The sequence below is a fragment of the Pyxicephalus adspersus genome, chromosome 2 (assembly GCF_032062135.1).
Source record: "Pyxicephalus adspersus chromosome 2, UCB_Pads_2.0, whole genome shotgun sequence".
Classification (NCBI taxonomy): Eukaryota; Metazoa; Chordata; class Amphibia; order Anura; family Pyxicephalidae; genus Pyxicephalus; species Pyxicephalus adspersus.
The window spans coordinates 132,966,424-132,988,673 of record NC_092859.1 but is presented as its reverse complement, the minus strand read 5'-3'; the positions used below and the strand labels follow the sequence as shown (position 1 = coordinate 132,988,673).

The 22,250-nt window shown below is 36.4% G+C and overlaps 1 protein-coding gene across 1 annotated transcript in view; it reads right to left on the bottom strand.

Annotated features, from left to right (window-relative positions):
• Window positions 1–261: 261 nt before the first annotated feature.
• Window positions 262–22,250, bottom strand: part of SH3GL3 (SH3 domain containing GRB2 like 3, endophilin A3) — a 61,864-nt gene continuing 39,875 nt past the window's right edge. Inside the window, exons 2-8 of the mRNA XM_072402449.1 lie at window positions 15,018–15,086; window positions 13,186–13,258; window positions 12,679–12,822; window positions 11,180–11,313; window positions 8,451–8,609; window positions 6,055–6,158; window positions 262–954 (exon numbers count right to left, since the gene is read on the bottom strand). Of these exons, the coding sequence (XP_072258550.1) occupies window positions 678–954; window positions 6,055–6,158; window positions 8,451–8,609; window positions 11,180–11,313; window positions 12,679–12,822; window positions 13,186–13,258; window positions 15,018–15,086 (960 nt within the window). The 3' untranslated portion in view covers window positions 262–677. The remainder of the gene's footprint in view (window positions 955–6,054; window positions 6,159–8,450; window positions 8,610–11,179; window positions 11,314–12,678; window positions 12,823–13,185; window positions 13,259–15,017; window positions 15,087–22,250) is intronic.

Genomic DNA, 22,250 nt, shown 5'->3' with positions numbered 1-22,250 from the left:
GTCAACATATTACGCAATGCTGTACATTAAATAGGAGTAATAAATGACAGGCAGTTACAGACAGTGACACAGGAGGACCCTGCCCCGAGGAGCTTACAAACTATGAGGTGGGGGAAGTCTCACAAAATAGGAGAGTGCTAGAAAAATGCTATAAAAATACATGTGTGTCTTATGAGAAGCCCATTAGGGTCATACATTTACTTGGGAACAGACATAAGTTTATTTAGTAGTTCCAATGAGCAGATGTTTTCTTTTGTTACAATGTTACAATATATGCCAAGGCCATTCCATGCAATTCTTTCCTGTATTGAGTTGTAAATGTTTACGTATTTGCTAAATAAAAATGTAGGGCAAACCTGCTTGAACTATGCCTGGGTATTCCTGTCTCACTCATGGTAATCACTGCCACTACCAGTTAGGCCTGTCCCTCTTACAACATATATATTTATTTTAGAACAAATTGTCCTGCATCACTAAAAATACCCTGATGTATACAGAAGTAAAACCAGTCCAGATAAATTTAAATGTCTTTGTGTTAAATATATTATTACCTTTTACATGAGGCAGATGGTAAGTTATGTGTAATACACAATTTCAGAACTATTTATGAACACACCATCCCTCGAGCATGGGAGGTCTTACATTCTGCTGAAAAAACTGCACAATACTCGGTCTAATTACCATGTCAGTAGGTGTCCTGACACGGTCACAGCCCTCTTTAAACCTTTAAGAAACCAGCTTGCCTGGGAAGTTATTATTTGTAAAGCACAATGACCCCGGAATACAATTTTTCTTTTATATTGTGTATTAGATGTAAGGTCACCTGTACCTGATAATTTGATAGATGAATTGCTGGAGATCCCATTATGTTGCAGCCTTTCATTTGACTCAATTGTTGACAATATTGATCTTGAATGGTGCTCTCTCTTAGGTCGGCTTGACGCAGAATTCATTCTGTGAATAGAAAATTATGAAGTATGTTTTATAATGGCACGCTATAGGATTGGTAGCTGTTTGGAAGTATTAAAAAGAGCCTTTGTAGGTCTCAGTAGGTCCTTAGATCAGATGTCTACATTACCGTTTTGTGTCTATATTCAAATGATATAAATAAATAGACTTGCTGGTATGGATAAAGAGTAAGAGCTGAAATAATTATTGGAACAGATTCTGCTCCAGCACCACACTTAGGCATTTAGTATTTCACTCTTCTATTACTACATTTAGTATTTCACTTCTATTAAGCCACATTAAAGTGGTAAACTGCCCACAAAGTTCCTTTATATCCCAGTGGTTGGAAATAACACCCAATATCATAAAACATTATTAATATTAAACAGTATTTATATAGAGTCAACATCTTATGCAGCACTGTACATTAAAAAGGGGTTGCAAATGAAAGACAGTGACACAGGTAGGAGGAGAGGACCCTGCCCAGAAGAGCTTACAATCTAAGAGGTGGGGAAGCAGCACACAATAGCAGGGGAGATATAGAATGTTGGGAAGCAGTGAGGGTTTAAGAGACAGAATAAACATACGTAAAGATGCATCTAATCCAGAAGAAGGGACGAGGAAACTCTTGAAAGAAAAATTACCAGCTTCCACATAAAAAAGTGGTCATATGTAGTAGATAGGGAAAGAATTATCTACAGAGTAGGAAGAAGAAATCAGGAAATAATATATCACAGCAATCCTAATCTCAAAAGAGGAACTTTAGCTTAATCACTCAAAACAAGCCAGCTGTTATAATATAATTCAATATATTTATTATTACCAGCAAGCCCTTCCCAATATTACTGATAGGATATGGTGTTAGTTATTAGTACAGTATACTGGGGGACCATGGACTTCTATCCCATAACAAGGTGTCACATTCATATCTTGTACAACAGCCTCATTCACAGTCTGATTGTCTTGATTTATTGATACCAATAAATAGGTTTTTGCATGTTCACTTCGGCAGTCTCAGACTAAACAAAACTATTGCCGAAGATGACATTATACTGTGCTGCAAACTCATAAGTGAAAGGATTTCTCCTTTTTTGTGTGTGTGTATTGTATCCTTTTCCATTTATATATACCGGTAATATGTTCCAGATTTTTTCCAATAGAATGTATATTCTAGGGAAGAGGTTATGTCATTTATTGTATATTAATGAACAGTGCAGTATTTATGAGTTAGGTAAAGAAGTACTCCAGATTCAGCCAACAATAAAATTTACATTTACATGACTGTGTGCTTGGACCAGGTCAAGTTTCAAAATCTTAGTAAACTCCCCTGGCAAAGTTGACAACCAGAATAATGAGAAAAATTATTGTACTGTTTGGGGATATACAAGAAGGAAGACTTGTGGTGTGTGGCATTTTGTCACTGGTGCTAGATCATATACTTGCACCATCCAGAACCTTTATGTCAGTTTGTTTTCAGTGATTGAGGGTTCATAGTGTTATCCTCTTTTATGAAACTCAGATCTGCCAGTAGGTACTTCCAAGAAAAGCTTCCCAAAGATTCTTCATGTGTGAATTTTATTCTCAATGACTTTGTGGTCTCTATAAACAGTAAATGTATTTTAATGCAGGGCTACCATTTTACTAAAATAGCAGTCAGTTATTTTAATGACCAGTTTATGATCTAAATAGCCAATTCTTGGATCAGTTGTGATCCTTACTTTAACAAATGACTTTGTGTGAACTTAGTGTACTTTGTACAACCTGAACTCTTTTTCCTGCTGTGTCCACGGTGATCAAGACCTTGCTGTCATTTTGACAGCTGGGACTTACTCTGCACTCCATATTCAGCTGTAGCCACTCCAGTGTAAACTGGAACTTGTAAGCAGTGTTTGGAAGATTCTGAAAAATAGTATTGTATAGTATTTATACTCATTCATTCATGTGCAAATCTATGGCTACGTACACATGTCAGATGATTATTATCCGATAATCGCCTCAAGGCTTGGATGAGTATCTGGTATGTGTACAGCAGTCGTCGTTCTCTCATCCGTCCTGGTAGATCTGCGGACAACGATCGATTGTAATGAAAGTGAAGGGGAGAGAGCGCAGTGAGGGGGTTGCCGCTCTGTCGTTCTCCCCCTCCCCCCTCTACATAGAGCAGAACAGTTCTGTATGTACACAGCTCGTTTATGCATTGTGCAGTCTTTTGTTTTTGGAAAGGATCGTTAAAAATCCTTTTCAACGAAAACAATTATTGCTTGTTTGTACGCAGCCTAAGGGATGGCCTTTCAGTTTTTGAAAAATATTTACTATTTTTCAAATCCACCCCTTTCACCAATAGTTATTATTTCTCTGCTGTTTTTTTTTTTTTTTCCTTTAACTTTTAGTTTCTATCAGCATTCATAATTAAACTTGTAAACTACAGAACCCATGTTATAGAGAAGAGAAAAGAAAGTGTCCTGTTGTCCATAAGGGAAGAGCAACACTTCTTTCGATGTCACTGCAGCACAGGTAGCCTTGTAACCCAAAAAACATAAGTGTTGTAAAAAAAAAACAAAAAAAAAAACACACACACAGGGAAATGTACAAGCACTGCAGGCACGCCAAGAGAAAATGTGTTTACCAGAGCTCATTTAAGCTGTTTATATCTCTAAATTTAACTTGCCACTGGTTATTTTCCCTAAGGCTTTTATGCCTGCTAATACGCAAATTAGCTGATATCCTGAAGTAGAAACCCGGAATAAACTGATGTGTGTGCAACCCGTGATAGACACAGAATGCTGAATGCTTTTTAATATAAACCATAATATAAAATACTTTAACATATTTTTAAATTCTTTATTAAACATTTTTGTCTTGGTTTCTAAAGCTAATATGGAGATGTGTTGGTCAGATGATACCATACTATTTAAAGAAAGTTGTTTTTTCCTCAATTAGACTGAAAGGAAGGCACAATATCCTGTAGTTCTGATGTTAAATTGCAAATCTTTATTTGAAAGTTATGATTCCTATGGGAGGATTTAGCTTATCTCCAATATTACTCTGGTAAGATATCACCCGCGCACGTGAGGTGTAAACTTATGGTAGTTGGTAGAATTCAGCACGCTGGCACAAACTTGCTTTGTTCTTTATTACTGCCATTTTCATAGTCCTCTCTTATAGTGAAAATCACGAGACGGCAATTATTGCTTCTATTTGATTCTTAATTGAGAAGAAAATGTCTCTTTAGGACCTGAACTGTTTAGAACAAAAATACCCAATAAATACTTTTAAAAAAATTAGTAAAAAATTCTGTCCTAGTTTCAGAAAATGGGAAAGTGGTTATTCAGTAAATTACTGATCTTCCAAACTCAAACAGACAAAATTTGATTTGTAGGATCAGTGGGAGGCGGTGAGAAGAGTCGTGATGTGTATATAATCAATGCTGAAATACCGCTAATGTGTAAAGCTCAAGATGGGAAGATCGCATTGACCATGTGCTTTTTTTCTGACTATATTGACTTTCAGGCAAAGTCGTTTAAAGTCAGGCAATGATTATGTGATGCACCATGCTTGTTCACCGGCAGTGCCTAAATGATGCCAAGTGCCAAAACATAATTAAAGTAAAGGAAGAACCTGTACCAAACATTCAGGGATGATTGTTGTGGCTCAGCAATACAGAAAACATTTAAAAATTCTCAGCATAATAACGCTGAATTGCAGCCCTGACAAAGCTGGCAACATTGACTTTTCTGGTAAATGTGTCTAACACATAAAAGACCCATGTAAACTACATTTTTGTTCCATTATAATATCATAAATGTATCTACTTATGTGTTAAATCACTTCAAGTAAATCATGGTTACAGAACAGTTGTGTAACCCAGAATATGAAAAATATGGACTGAATATGAAGGTTATTCTCAAGGACAAATCTTGAAAATCTCGGACTGTGTGTGAAAATTAGAGAAATATGACAAGTACAGTGTTAGCCACTTTCATTCCTCATGGCTACAAATAACTATTGTTATTCTGTTTCCATGAAACAATACTGAAGGCTATTACCACTGCACATATTTTTTTAAGTTGTCCTCATTGATTAGTGTTTGTTCACAACTTTTGCTGCTGCTCCTCAAATATAAAACAAGTATCATCAGTGGCCTTTTTGTATAAAGAAAAAAAAGATTTCTTCCCCAACAAATGTTTGTTTAAACTAGTGAATCCACATAATTTATCACTGTAGCTGCAGTCTACTACAGGAGCAGCACTGTTTTCAGCAGCTACTAATATCAATTAGTCTTATTTAGCACTATGTGTCCATGCCAAGTTCCCTAATGGGGTCACAATGAGACTTGGCACATTACTAGGTCACCCTAAGTCATTCTGTTTCACAGTAATCTGTTTGTACTCTCGTCTGCCTACCTCTAACTGGTTGCTCATAGCAGGGGTGAACTACACAGACAGCTGTTGCTATTCTCCAGTGGATAAGGTAATACTTAGTTTTTTAAAGTTTGGATGCTCCAACCAAGTTTAGCAGCATAGGTATGCATCTTGAACAATGCAACTTGACAATGACACTTTGAAAAATGTTTCTATTTGACACGGGTCTGAGAACTAGGAACACATGCAGAAGCACAATCCTAGTTCTCTGCTGAAAGGTTACTTACTGTTCTCACAGCAAGGGGGCATTTCACATTTGGATTTATAAAGCATTCAGGTAAGAATTAATGCTGCCCATTACTGAGTAATAAAAACAGTAGGGAGGCTTTGATTAAAAAAACTGTAGAGAGTGATAAGAGTAGGTGTCATGTCCACCTACTTCAGTCATGTCCACAAGGGTCCAGAAATATCCATCTTTATGATTTACCCCAAAACATCTATGGCATTCTGTGGAGTAGGAGTGTCAGTTTACAAAACTTTTAGAATTCCTCAGCATGTTTATGACTATTAAAGTCCCAAGGACCCAATTAACAGTAAGAACTGTTTACATAAAGGAATCATATGTTTCTGAAGTTACATGCAAATGGTGCTTAGAAGAGTTCTTATTACTGGCTTGAAGTATAATGGACAAAGCATTTGGTATGACACCTTGTAGTGTAACAAATACATAGAAAAACTGACATCCCACCTGTTGTGTAACCTGCTGTGAAGGTCCTCCAGGATCTGAGTTGACTGTCTGTGGTAGTCTAATGCAGCTTCTATGAACACTGCCAGCTGACTAACTTGTTCGATCTGCAATGGAGAGAAGCAGATGGTGATAATTATTTCCTCTGCACACTGGTCTGCACAAGTTATAATGTCATATTTAGCTGGATTATCCTTGTACATTCATTAGACTGAGCTAAAACATTCTAAATTTTAGATAATAAATTTCACATTGCAGCTGGATTTAATGTCTATTCTTTAAAAAAAAAAGTTACTTTTCCTTTAAAATGTAACAAAAAGTTTAGTTAACGTAATACAGCACTTCAGATATTGTCCATATGGGGGCAGTGTTTAATTTTTTTCTCACTGGAGGTAGCACAACAGAACTTACTATCTGAACATTTATCTGTTTACTGCATTAGGAATAATTTATTTAATAATGAATTCCTGTTCAGAATTAATAAAAAATACAATTTGAACTCAACTTACCAATTAAAAAATGCTTTGTGGTTTAGGATATTTCTGGCTGAGATAGAAGTAAATGCGCACACCCTAATAAGCTCATTCATATGGGTGCTGGTCATGCTAATAACTCATGTATGATGTAATTAGCTAATTATTATGTATGCAGGGAGAAAAGGTAGACTGTGTGCTTGCAATAGAATCCCGGAAATGTTCTGCCTGCTGAAAACAAAATACACGTGCCCAGCAATGGTAATTTAGTTTGGGAAGGATGGAGAAGGTTTAGGCTGAACTCCAGGCACACAGCTAACCGTACAAAACAAGTACATATAAAGTAGCTACTTTACTTGTTAAATCATTTATAGATTTGTCTATAATTTGTCTGCTCATTCAAAAGAGCACCCAAAACCCATTTTTTCAAACTTGCCTACACATCTTCTGTCTTTTGAAACCCTCACTACTTCCCACCACTACCTATCTCCTCTCTTATTGTGTGTTACTTCTCCCACCTCCTAGATTGTAAGCTCTTCGGGCCAGGGTCCTCTCTTCTTGTATCACTGTCCTGTATCTGTCTGTCATTTGCAACCCCTATTTAATGTACAGGGATGTGTAATATGTTGGTGCTATATAAATCCTGTTTAATAATAATATTAATAATAATAATAATATTAATGTGTCTATTCAGGTTTGAGAGTTACTCAGCCCGATGACCTGGCTATTCTCCATTGCAATTAAGCAATAAAGCTAGGTCACTCAACTCATAGCCTGTGAATGGACAAATAAAGGACATCTACAGAATGATGCTATTTAATCTCTGCCTTTTGCTCTGCCCAGCATATTTATATGGGGTTGGTAGCAAGGGAATTAAATGTCTTCAGCAGTGGATTTGCTTGGGGTGAGGGGTGTTTGGTGCGAGATGTGTAGTGATTAGGTTTAGGTGGAAAGGGGGTGATGTGTTTAGAGGTGTTGAGGTGTCTGAGGGTCATACAGTGGGCGGTTCATTTTAAAAACTTAAAGATAAGGCAGAATGCAAATCTAAAAAAAAAAACATTTTTTTTTAATCACATAATCTGTGTGGAATATAGAAAAATATGGTAATAAATTACCAATATTTATAAATTGGTAATGTATTATATTCTACATCTTTTTATAGAAAATACTAAATCATTTACAGTAGCAATGGCCCCAGCTCTATTTATAACTTGTTAGAACTAAAAAATTGTTTTTATCATGTGTGGGGCAGCATATAGAATTATGAATGTACACATTGATGGGATCCTTGAACCAAAGGGGTAAATTATTAAAGCAGAAAATCTGACACCAACATTTTCATATGGAGAATCTTCCAGGTGTATGTGTTCTCAATGGCAGGGATTGATTCTCTATCAATTGCTTTATTAATAGACCCCACAGTGTTTAATGCAACATGTGTATCATTAAAAAAAATGAAAAATGAAATAAGACGAGACAAAAATCTATATTTATCTAAATTACACATCTCCCAATGTATAGTAATGACCTCCAGCAACCGTAGTTACAATGTTTTACCCTTTCTCATTTTTTAAGATAAGGGACAATGTCTTTTACAGGTAAAAAAATAATAATAATAATATGTCATACAGTATATGGTTTGGCAAAGTTTTACATAATACTGTATTTATGAATTGCATTTCCTCCATAACATTCCCTTTGATAATATATTTATAACACAGTTGTTCCTACGCATTCTTCACCTGCTATCATATCGCCTCACAGCTTTTGTGTCACAGTGCTGTCTCTGATCTTTGTACTGAGCAGTATATGAGAGTTTTATCAATGTGCTGCAGGGTGAAGGTAAACTATTAACAAGTAATACAGAGCACATTTTCCCTATAGTAGCGAAGGCATGTGTCCCACCCAGGGCAGCTGCATACTTACATCATTTTCTAGAAAATTGTACATGCTCTTTTCAGCTATTTCTTTAGATTCTTCAAATTTCTCCACCGCGTGTTGAATTTCTTCATCTGGAATTTTCCCTTGTCGCTTCTTTTTATAATCATAGTCTAAGCGGCGACCTTCTAGCTTTTTCAGATGATACTGAGAAAATGAAAAATGGTGCATTAAACTACTGAAATATTAAAGCTATACATAGCAACTGGTGAAGATTTCAACCTGCAGACAGCTTTGATATCAATGTAAGATATGTAAGATTAAAAATTTGCTGGATGAGTACATTTCATTCAGGTAATTGAACATTACTGATCACCAACAAAAGAGAGAATTGACTTTACCTGGTTAATCTTAAGGCTGAAAATTACCTAAATATCTTAGTATATAATTAAAATGCATACCAGGGAGACGTTACCTGCTGAATAATTTGTATTTCTGTCCAGCCAGTTGTGGGACTAAAGCATGTACACATGCAAGATGATTTTGGCCCAAGAATGACAGCTGTAAGTTGGTGAATATCCATCTAGCATGTGTACAGCAGTTCCCTGACATCATTTAGCGATCCATCATTATTGTAGATCGCAAAACAACCAATCTGGGATCACTGCTGTTTTTTCCTAATGAGCAACACCATAGGGTGCCTCCTACTCGTCCTTCCCTTACCCCTCTACACAGAATTGAACAGCAATTTTCACTAGTTTGTTCTACTATCGGTGGAAATGATAAGATTGAAGTTACATAAATGTACCATCTATACAAAAAGCTTGACAGCCTGAAATCTGAATGACACCAGTCTACCAGTCGTTAATTAGTCTTTAAATATTTGCATTATATACATAACTACAGTAAATGTTTTATTGGAGATCAGCTTAAATGAAAAACCTGATGGCTTGGGCAATTTTACATTTTTACTGTTTTAGGGGCCCAGTCAAACTCTTGTGCTGCAGGAACAAACATGTTACACACAACACTTGATTTTGCAAGGTACACAAGTTGATGTGATGCACGGTCATTCTGAATGGCACCTTGCCAAAAGAGAAATTGCAACACATCACAACACAAAACACAATAAACTGTGTGATGGTGCATTTTGTTAATGAAGATAGTATTCAGGTATGTATGTGCTTGTAATTTCATTTTCTGCTATCTAAGATTATTTCTTTATCTAAGATTATTCTCAACACAAATTATTTATGCCATTCACAGCATAGCAGCTCTGAAAAAGAATAAAAGAACCTGACTTACATTACTGACCCTACCACCTTTGAAGAAACCAAACCCTTTAAAAGCCTGAAGAATTTTAGCTAAATGGGGGACCTAAAAAGCTTCTAGGCAATCAGAACCTTACCATGTTCTTTATTTTAAAAAAAGAATAAACATTGGTTCTAATAGGACATTATAGGACTGTTTTAATGGCATTATTTCATTATAACGCTTCTCCTTTAACTATATCACTTATCTTTCCGAGAACCCTTACCCAAGATATACAATAAATACAATGAATCCATAAAAATGTATATACCAAGCAAAAGGTAAACTCATTGCATCAATTAAGTTACTCTGTAACTTAAACTTAACTGCTGACAGGTAAAAAAAAAGTTCAAGTACCCTATTCCCAAACATCTGCATTGGACAGAAGAGCAGCCCATAGAAGTGATGGGGCAATAAGACTACTGAATGGAGGTCTGAGGGAGTGGGCGAGCTTTTACATTACCAGGAAGTACCAGGGTTTTGTACCATTAGAAAAGCTGAAATTAAATAGGGAAATGAATAAAGGCTGCTGCAGATTTGGTCACCTTTAGGTACCTACAGTAGCAATTTTTGTTTGCATTCGACAGAACCAAATTACGAAGCTCTTTACTTGATATTCGCTCTTGAGTAAACAGACATCTTTTCTCTGCTTTCTACCTGCATCTGTTAAACTATTAGGAGGGATTTGCAATTCAAGCTGTATAGTGCAGAGATCTTAAATTCAGGTCTTGCTAAAGGAGACCTTAAAATTATATGTGCATTTAATGTCAGTTGTGTATCTGCAAAAGCCTCCACTGTGTAGACAAACAAAATCATTGAAAGTGCTACTGGGGGGGCTTCTTTGATGTGGTAGACTCAAAGCTGTAAGTAAATTCTAAATTTGTAAAAGTTCCCTTGTGAAGTAAGTGAAGTAAATTTGTAAAAGTTCCCTTGTGAAGACGAGTGAAGTAACTAGGTAAACAAGAATACTAGGTATACACTAGCTAGAAGATTAGAGGAGATGAGAGGTATTGTCCTAGGTATTGACTAATACATTTTTCTAACAAGTTAAAAAGCAGATTTGCAGGTGTATGTAATTTGATTTATGAAAAAAAACACTGCAAATAAACATATAAAATACTTAATTTTAACTACAGTTATTTTATTTGGTGACAAGGCCACTTTATCAACCTGAACAATAAGTTTCATGTAGCATAGAAAGTTCAATGATCTGTCAGGAGGAAGGGGATATGATGGAAGAAAAGGAAGCAGCTGTTTCATAACCAATGATGACCCAGGTAAACAGATTCAATCTGGAGAACTGAAGGAACAATTTCCTGGCTGATAGAATACTTACTTGTTCTGATGTTTAACCTCATCCTAAATGGTTAACTGAACCCGGGGCAAACCCCTCTGACTATATTTTATGAACTGCTGCAATGCTTCCTAAGCTGTGTAATAGGAGATGGAAAATGTTAAATGCTTACCACAATCTCTTTCAAGTCTTTGTCTTGCAAGGACTGTAGCGGATCGATAAAGTTCTGCTTGACGCTAATATCTAGAGAATCCTTTACCTCGGCCATTTGCTTCATACATTCCCCGACATCCGACAAAGCATTGCCTGGTATAAATGAAGAATTTATTGACAAAATGCATAGGCAGCTAATACTCAAGTTACAGACAAACAATAGCCATATATCCCATGTAAAGTAAGTACTGCTCTACCTAGCAAAATGTAATCTATGAAAGGGAATGATAGACTCTTTAATATGTGTGAAAGAGATGGGTATAGCATTATTCTACAAATGTGTGGTAATAGTTTGCAAATTTTGTTTTTATGTATCATTTAGAAATAATTGCAAATGAAGATGTACATGAGAGCAGCCTTTCTGCTTTGCAGGACTGCGCAATGGCTGTACTTAACACAAACCTAAAATACAAATTGCAAGTAGGCAGTTCTTTATCACAGAAGGGACATGCTTTGTCTCTCTTACAAAGAAACAATTTACCTGCCCATTCACAATCTTTTGTTAAATTTACACCATGCTGTGCATGCTTAGCTCAGTGTATGATCCCTAAAAAACTGGATGCTGGCAATGTATGAACTCCCATATATATGAGAGGATGGGTACATTCTTGCCTGGCAAATCAAGATGGCCAAAGATTCAGAACCTATTCTAAAATGGATGAAGGTGACAGTGACGTAGAAAGGGGAGATGGATTTAGCTCCACTTTAACTGCAGTTCATCACAATGCAAGTCTATTAGGGCATATTTACACAGAAGTGAATGTGACAGTGAAAAATGCAAGCTAGGTTTTGTGGGGTGATTGCAAAGGGGTTAATGGCCCTGAATAAGGCTGTCAGTAAGGGTTAAGATGTCCATTTGCAGCTCTTTATGTGGGATCCAGGCCCAGGGTGTCCTGGAAGGAATGGATGGGCCAGGCACTCCTCCTTACTTCAGGCCAGAAGATGAGGATAGCTCTGCAGCACCTGGCCAAGAATAATAAAAAGGCGCCTGTCCTTGAGTTTGAGGGGTTGCAGCATGAGGCAAGATGGTTCAGGTGGACATACTGTGTGCAGACTGTATGCTGGGAGAGCCAAAAGGTCTCCCAAAGTTGAGGTCTTTAGAAGAAATGCAAGTTTGTGGTTTTAGGTAATGCTGTGATGACTCTGATCCCTTGGGAGGGAAAACACTGGAGACTGTGTTACGTTGGTGTTTTTGTTTGTGAATAAAAGTGGGCAGAGCGCCCTGAAAAAATTAACAATATATATAATAAAACAATATACAAAAAAAAGTTCTATAAAATAATTGAACAAAGAAAAAGGAAAATTAAATTAAATCAGTTCAATTTATGTAACAAAACAATAGTCATTTTTTTTCTCTTTTATTTTCTTCTTGATGATTTCTATGAGTGTTCTACAAAATATAACTTAAACAGGTAACACTGAGATCGTACAATACTCTGACACAAGCTCCTCACTCACCAAACTCTGACTCTTCCCCCAGTTCTCGGCCATATCGTAGCATAGCATCTCCAAGTAAACCTTCGGTCTGAGGGTAGCCTGTTGTTTTAACTTGTCCTCTAATTTTTGACATAGTGTTCAACATTCCTAATCTAGCTCGATATGCTAAAAATAAAAATAAATACAATAGGTGTGACTGTATCATACTATTGTTTCAAGTATATATTTCCACAAAAATTCTAAACAGAATGCATAATATAAAACACTTGTGTAGCCTACAAATCCCACAAATCCCACAAATCTTCACGAATCACAAATTTTGAATGTTCCCATTTTCTTTACTTAGTTCCACTCCTATAGAACTACTACAATAAATTTCAAGATCTAATAGGACAAGTGAAATTCTTTTTTGATGGACACTATATGAAGTATTTTTGTGTGGATGGAGACTTTAATTTCCATTTTTCTAATAGAGCTTATTGTTTTCAAGTGAAACTAGATTTTAAAAGGTTTGTGAATAGTCATTACCTGGATTTGGTTGCAGGTATTCTGTGGTTTTGGAAAGAAGCTCAGCAACCACTTTGTTGGTGATGTCAATTTTCTAAAATAAAAACACATGTTACTGCATCACAGCATTTACTTTTATATTTTCTAATAAGTGTGAATATATGTCCTCATACAGAAGAATCTACAATATATCTCAATTTTAAAATGAAAGGGTCTAGAATATTGAAAAAATATGGAACTTTACAGGATAATTACTTAAGGCACATCTAAACTTATACACATTTCAAAAAACTGCAGCTTACTGCACAAATGTCTATACATTCCTGGAGCAATCTCTCTCTCTTTCTGTCCTAATATTATTACATTCCTCTTGCCTTCACCATCAAAAGCACCCCTAAGAAGTGAATACTGTATACCAAATAATACAATTACCACCACCTGCTTTAGTGGTGGCAGTTATTGTAATATTGTATTTTATTATTGTATTTATTGGTTAAAAAACAACCAACAAAACAGAAAAAATTCCTGCAGCTAACTATGCAGGTGATAGATAGGAAGGAGAACACTTGGTGAAGTACTTTGTCTTCTATGCTTATACTTTTCTATGACCTATGTTAACCTAATGCCCTACAAATCTAATTTTGCTTTATTTTATTGTGTAACCAAAGATGTACCAAAAAGAATCTTTGTAAAGAAATGTAGATTAGAATTCTGGCTTTCGGCTGGAGAGAAAATATAAACAACAAAAATTAAAGTTCAATAAAAAATACACTATACATTATCTTAAGAAAAGCCTCAGGTCTAGATGTCAGCTGGACTTCTGATAGGTCCACTAATAATCATTAAATCATCAGTTAACAATTGTTTCACCCGATGTACATATATTTTGGACAGTGCATACAAAGTACAATCCAAAATAAAGCAGTACACGAATGTCTCCTTAATCAACTTAGATATAAAGCTGAACTGAATCAAAAATGTTTTAATGGAGTGAAATTAGCCCCACACTGCAAGGCTTAAATTCTATTTTATGTCTATGGCTATGTATTAGTACTTTTATTTCCTTTATCACCCTCTCCACAGTGGCTAATGCACTTCTCATCTTTCTCTGCAATATTAGCTTTGGGTGGGCACTTGGGTTTCTTCACCTACAATGCAAGACTACTGGGCCTGTATTGTAGAAGGGTAGACGTTCATGCCTGCAACTGCAACCGGGTTTAGCTTATGGGACAGCCTGCAGGGGAATAGCTGCACAGAACTGGACCGTGCAAGGGAGTAATATGATTAATATTTTTATATCCCCCTACATATAAACAAGCATTTAACCATTGTGTTGTGGGGCTAGTGCCACTGCAAAGGAAAGATTTTAAAGGATCTAGCATTTAGTTTTAAAGCATGCCTAAAATGAGAGATTGTGATTATTATTACCGTTTCTTACAAGATTCCAAACAAACACTGCTTGCTTGGTTGGTGTTCTGATCCTCTATGTTTAGTACCTCCTGGTTCCCTAACCCAGGGTACACAGCTCAAATATTTAGCTAATTGTAACAGTTACCTGCATGCTTGTTTCAATTGTGTGATGTTTACATCCAGGGTAATTTGCATTCTTCACAATTAATTCAGCAATAGCAGTTTACATTATCTCTTAGCGGCAGGCCCACTTTAAAGAGGTCACCTCTTTAAAGTTTTTTAAACCAATGCTACAACCCAACAGCTGGCAATGATCTGCTGCAGGCTTTTTCTATCCTTAAACACTGAGATTTTTAAAACATCTGTACCAAAATAGTTTGCAATCTCCAACAACTGAAATTGGAGTACTTTACTTACAAGCAAATTAAATGATGTAATCTTACCCTTTCCATTTCTTGGAAATCATTGTCAAGTTTGGTTCCTTCTGCTCCACTGATTTTTTCACTGAAAAGCTGCAAGAAGATATAAAATGTTATAATATGTGCACATACGTGTCTGGTTTTACTTCATGTATAACAGAACAATTCACAGCTTTATAAAATCAACAACACTCAGAAACAGTAAGGCATAGGACACTCTTCATATATCTCAAGTTAGTACTTAGGCTTTCAGGTGGCACTTTACAAAAATAGGAAAATTACTAGATTTGAACATACACATACACACATACATATATAAATATATATATAAATAAATATAAATATATATATATATATATATATATATACTAGATTGTAAGCTCTTCGGGGCAGGGTCCTCTCCTCCTGTATCACTGTCTGTATTAGTCTGTCATTTGCAATCCCTATTTAATGTACAGCGCTACGTAATATGTTGGCGCTATATAAATCCTGTTTAATATTAATAATAATAATATATATATATATATATATATATATATATATACACACACACACATACATACACACAATGCATATATACAGACTTGTATTTCTAGGCAAATATGAAGATACATGCAATTGGCATTGAATCAAAATCAATAAATGTGTTTTCATGAATCCTGGTAATACTTGCATGAAATCTACATTTATATGACACTCTCATATTCGTCTGCATATTAAAAACTGTGAAAAAGAGTGTAAATGCCAGCACAGTGAGCCAATAAGACTTCATGGCATTAAATCTTGCTCTAACCCCCCCATATTCCCGGCTACGGTGGCTCTGAGGAAGCACATGTGAAAAAAGAAAAGGCAACATACATTCAGGTATATCTCTATGACTTTTAAGATGCTTCTAAGTCCCTTTTTAAATTCCTACTGTGTTAGTTTTAACATTCCTAATAAAACGTATGGAAATAAAAGACATGATGGGAAATCTTCAGGAAGGAATCATTTTCTAAATTAGGACAATAAATATCACATTTATAACAATTTTCTAAAGAAAATAGAAATAAAGTGAGGCACAAACTTACACATATTGATCCAACAAGCTTTTACAATGGTTTGCTTTACCTGACAAATACACAGCTAGTGAAGAGAAATTTCCCAAACAGAGACACAGAAATAAAAAGCCGATGATGGTTCTATCCTCTCCCAAGCCGTGTGGGTGAGAGATGAGAAACTGGAACCTAATGTGACTATAGCACTTCTTTTATGAAAAAATCTAACATTTATGGTAAATGACATTTCAGCAGTGCAGATGAAAGTCCATATTAGCTACACTAAGAAGTGTGTAAAAACCAAACCTAATGTGGTCCATTACTGATATCATAGACATTAACATAAAGGCATACAAATGTTAAGAAATCCAATTCAATACTCTAAACAGATAGTCTATGAGGAAAATAGAAGCATGTCTATTACTGTTCAGAGTCAGGATCAAGTATTACTAAAGCTCTGAAGGACGATAAGATGTTCCAGCATTGATGTAATATGACGGTGACTAATGTACAATTCCACACTTTAAAGTCAGAGCATTCTGCACTTACTGCTCATATTGTACTGTACAGAGGGCTGAAATTATATTATGTTATTTAGGTAAAATAAAATATAGAGATAAGGGGAATAATGATGGTGAGTTGCAAGATACAGAATGAGTAGACATAATGTGCTGAATATGATGTACAAGAAAAAATGTTAACGTGTGCAGGAGGTACTGGACAAAATCCTGCAATAGACAGAACCAGGCATTGTCATTCATGAAGGTTGTGCGTTACTGTAAAAGGCTGATATTACAGGTTACCTCCTGTACCATTAAAGCCCAAAACTTTCATTTGGTAACAAATCGAGATACAAATGTGTTTCATTCCTCATTTTTTTTTATTAGGAAGGAAATATTCTAAATTGTACCCCCCACCTCCTAGATTGTGAGCTCTTCAGGGCAGGTTCCTCTCCTCCTGTGTCACTGTCTGTATCTGTCGTTTGCAACCCCTATTTAATGTACAACGCTACATAATATGTTGACCCTATATAAATCCTGTTTATTATTATTATTAATAATGACAATTACAATGGTAAAAAAAAAACAATTTCCTGTATTTCTCCCACCACCACATTTACTTTATTAGTGCAACTCCATATATCTACCTCCAAAATATAAGTATGAATGTATGCTGAAAAAAATAATATTGACTATTATGTAATTTAGTTGTGATAACGGAGGCCTACTATAGCTACAATGAATATGATGTCACTGATGTAAGTACATGTCATGCCAGAAAGTAGTTAAAGCAGGTAGTTATTGCAGAAAGGGACAGGCAATGGTTACCTGCCTGATCACTTCCAGCTGTCAAATCTTGCTGAATTGTGCATGCAAAGCTCAACGTTGGTTGCCAATGTAACGCAACAATCCCAGCTTCCTTTGCGAATGTTGGATATGAACTCCCGCTGGCCTCTGCAGGAGTTAGGTCATTTTGGAATGGTCAATTGAGACCACCAAAGATCATGCCCTACAGTGTTCAACCCAAAAAATTTTTCTTTGAATTTTCTATTTAAATGATATTTATAAATATATATCGAATTCTGCTAAGCAATCTTTGTTCAATGATGAAAGAAGTCAACATCTACTTAGCATATCTGCCACATTGTAAGCCACAGCGCCTGGCAGGGGCAAATCACACAAATATTCTGCATTTTATTGTAAACTTTGCTGCTGACAAGATTCCTTTTAACAAAAGATCTCAGTCTCTCCAGACTACAAGCACAATACAATAAACACTTTGTTCCCATTCTTGTAATCTTCATACACCACACGCATAATGATGGCACATATTTTGCTTATGAGAAGCCGGTTGTTACTCTTTTTATTTGTACACTAATGAAGAATAATAGATGAACTGCTTCCAGAAAATGCAGCTAGAATGCTAAAATTACTTAGGAGCCTATTTATAAAATAGTGATTGTGCCATTTACCAAATATATACTGTGAATTAAAAAGACTAGAATAATTCACCTGCAGGGAATGTTTGCTGAATGCCATATTCACTGCTTTATGAATTTGCACCAAATTTTAATAAAACCCCTATCAATTCACTTTTTTAAATTTCTTCCTTACAAACGGTTTATTATGCCATATGTTCTGTTAAAATGAAGGGAACACCCAAACAACTCAGCATAACCCCAAGTCAGTTAAACTTCTGGTATATCAATCTGTTCAGTTAGGAAGTGTAAGTGATTGTGAATCTATTTCACATGCTTTGCTGCAAATGAAAGCAGCAGCAAGTAGACAGGAGGGTCGACAACAAGCCAACCCCTAAAATTTCTCTCTTTATTCTTCCTGACTTTTCATCAGTCTTGCATTTTGTTGCCCTTGTCACAATTGGTAACGTAAAGTAACATGAGGAAGTATGTGCAGCTCACTCAGGTAGTCCAGATCCTTCAGAATGGAACATCCATACATGCCATAGCAAGAAGGTTTGCTGTCTCCCAGTACAGTCTCGAGAGCATGAAGGAGCTACCAGGTGATGGACATTTATACAACAAAAGCTGGACAGGGCCATAGAAGAGCAATGACCCAGCAGGAGGACTGGTATCCGTATCTTTGTGCAAGAATACCAGATTTTGCAGGTTCGCCATTGGCACCATTTTCTTTTTACAGAGGACAGCAGGTTTACAATGACCACATGTGGCAGTTCTTAAAGTCTGAAGACATTGTGATGAATATTACGCTGACTACAATATCATCCAGCAAATGTTTGGAGGGCCACACAGATCTCAACATACTAACTAATGGTACCCTGACTGCTGTTAGGTATTGAGATGAAATCCTTAGACCCAGCGACAGGCTCTGTTTTCCTCCTGGAGCAGAACAATGCCCGGGTCTGGGGTGAAACAGCTAATATATACTGTATATTTACTTATTATGTGCATTGAGCTATCTGCTAAATTAAAGCTAAACATGCAGGGCTAGGAACTGAAGCACACATCTCCCACCATATATACAAACTGTTAGGGGATTTATTCTTTTAGCAGCTACCAAAACTGAACTATTTTTCAGAGAACTGATTCTTTACCAAAATGACTCAAAAAGAATCCTGTTAAAAAGGAGGAGTTTATGAAAATCTGCAGCGTTGAATTCCATAAAATGTGAAGCTACACCCTGATGCTTGCTTTCACAAGGCCAAATCTTGTATTATTTCAGCTGGCAAGCACATTGGAATTGTTACAGTAAATGTAATTCCCCAGATTCAAAGGAGGATAAGCAATTCACTCCCCACTAACTCAGCTAAACTTTCCTCAAAAAAGTGACTGGCTCATATGAAACTTCTGGTTAGATTTTGTTTGAGAAAAGAACAGCGTTTTTATGAGAGATGACTTAAAATGACACTGTTGTAACCACAAACTATTCCTCCAAGCAGTTCCCTGTACTAGAAGAGGTATTATATTTTGGCAGCCGATGTCTGGTAAAGTGTTGCAGCCAAATACTCAGGCATTTAAATTAGGCTACAGTACATTACTTTAAAAGGCATCTCCATAAAACACGAATCTGGATGTCTATATCAGGTCTTTAAAGCTCAACTTCAGTTTCAGATAAAGGGTTGGAGAATTCAGAATTTCTTGCTGCTTGTGTCTCTATTTTGCATCATTACCTAACTATTGCAGTCTTCCTTAACATTTTTAACATGGAAGAACCCTTAAAAGATTTTTGGGTCTTCAGGGAATACCTGCTACAATTGCTATATCTGAGCTCACAGCTCATATATTACAAGGGTAATAGCTAGTTAGTGGAAAAAATATATCACCCTTCCAGACAGTAAAAAAAAATTACTCTAGCAGCCTTAGCATCATCTGCAGGTAACCTAGGGTTCACTGGTCCCTGGCTAACACTGATATAACTGTATGGGTACAGGACAAAACTGGATGTCATGGAAATTCTCCCATTTGGCCTTTATGAGAGGTGTCTTGAAAAGGAGCATGGGACACTAAAAAAATAATCCTAGGAAAGCTTTCAAATCTTTGTCAGTGTTTTGGATTAGAGATAATATCACACCTAGGTTTTTAAGTTGCTGGTGCAGTCAGAAAGAAGATCTCTATTTCCACCAGAGTAAAATCAACCAGTGACCCACTAATGGTATTGATGAAATTCTACCACTCCCGTTTACCAATAATATATGTATTATATATAACACTACGTGGTTGATCATGCTTCTGACACTTTGAGAGTTTTAGAATCTTCTCCCTTGATTTGTGTCAACCTTCACTGTGGTGGGTTCAGGGTTAGCATGGTGCTCAGGATAATGGTAGCCGATAAGATCATGGGATCAGGGATGGGTAAGCTGTGCATCCAGGAGCAAAAGGTGAATTCATGAATAAAAATTAGAAGACCCCCATCATTTGTTTTTTCTTGGAAAACCGAAATGGAAAATTTGTATGTTTGGCAACGGAGTACCTTTAAGAAACAATTCTTGCACAAAGGAGCCAGCGTGTTCTGTAACAGCACATCTATGGCCTATGAAGTTGGCAAGTTATGAATAGCTTCCCTCAGTCTCAAGTGAGTCTGAATTCAGACAAGCCCTAACTTGCTATAATGTTTAGTTGTATATCTTACATATATTCTCTGGAAACAATCAGGTATAATGGCAAAATGCCAGGAACACAGCACCCAGAGGATATTTTACATAAAGTAACTCTTGCGTGGAAACAAATACACAGAACTGTAATAGAAATTTAAAGTGGACACCTGGCATGTATGGATACTTCTCTCAATTGCTTCTGGAGCCCCTTGGAACCTCTGAAACCCAAGATGACGTGACATAAGGATAATAACTTAGACAGCCAATTCTAATGCTGGCCTGCTCCCTTCTACCTCTCCCGCCTCGCTCTTGGTTCCTGAGCATACCCTTCACATTTAGGAACAACAGCAAGACGTAAGTAAGAAGAAGGGACTGTCAGGTCATCAACTTTCCTCTAAGGCAATATTTGCATATAAGAGCACCTTGGGGTTCATTAACATTTTGCAGATACGCTATTGCACCTCACAGGACAAATAATTTTCTTGTTTGCCTAGGGTTCAGCTTTAAAAAAATATCTTTAAGATCTTTTAAAAATTTCTTAGGTCAGGTTTTCCTGTTTTGCTCCTTGCTATTTAACAACAAAGAGTGTTTCCAATTCAATTGTTAGCGAAAAGCCTAATTCTCTGAATTCTTGCCAACAACATTTGAAGTATAGAGATCACTGGCTGTATACCTGCACATGTCTTACAAGATACAACCTTTGCTGTTTATGACTGAGCAGTATTTCTACCAATTTTACCATTTATGTTTTTAGTGAAGAAGCTAGAAAGGTACCAGTATGTATAACAAAAGACCTCCTCTACCCTTCCCTACTGCCTTTGCACTTTTTATAAAAATGTGTATTGGATTCAACCTTGCATGCCATGGCATGTAGGGGGCAAGCAGTGCTAACATGGAACAGTGGTCAAGTGTCTCTCTAATCAATGATCTAGGTGCCAATGCAGCCATAATGAATGATGAATGTCTGGAGAACATGTGGGTGGCCATTATCCTTTTGTCACTGGGCTGCATATCAACAATTCCAGGTCCTGCACTGGCTGAGGCAGACCAAAGAGGGTTAGGTTGGAACCTGAGGTCTGAACTAAGGCTTCGTATACACGTCAGATGATTCTAGTCCGATAATCACCTCAGGGCTAGTATTAGACAAGAATCTGACATGTGTACAGCGCTCGTCCAAAGTCATTCATGGATCCCTCCTGGCGGATCCACGAATGACAAACGATTGGAATACAAGTGAAGGGTACAGAGCACAGTGGGGTGCCGCTCACTTGTTCTACCCCCTCTCCACAGAGCAGAATGGCGCTATATGTAGAGAGCTTGTTCATGCATCTTTCAGTCTTTTGTCCGTTCCAATGAAAAAAATCTAACGTGTGTACGTTGCCTAACTTAAATACAAAGCTTTTTGTTTAACAAGCACTTATTTTTTTATACAACCTTACAAAACCTCTCACTGTGATCTGAATTATCATAATTCAACACCCTTTAGAAGTGAATTTACTGCGTTCAACTTTCACACAGTGAAAGATGAGGAACTGATAGATCTTAAAAATCTGGTCTGCTTTATATGCTTGATAATCTGTCAGCAACACTGTCACATGCCAGTAATAATAGACATAATAATAATAATAATAATAAATATATATATATA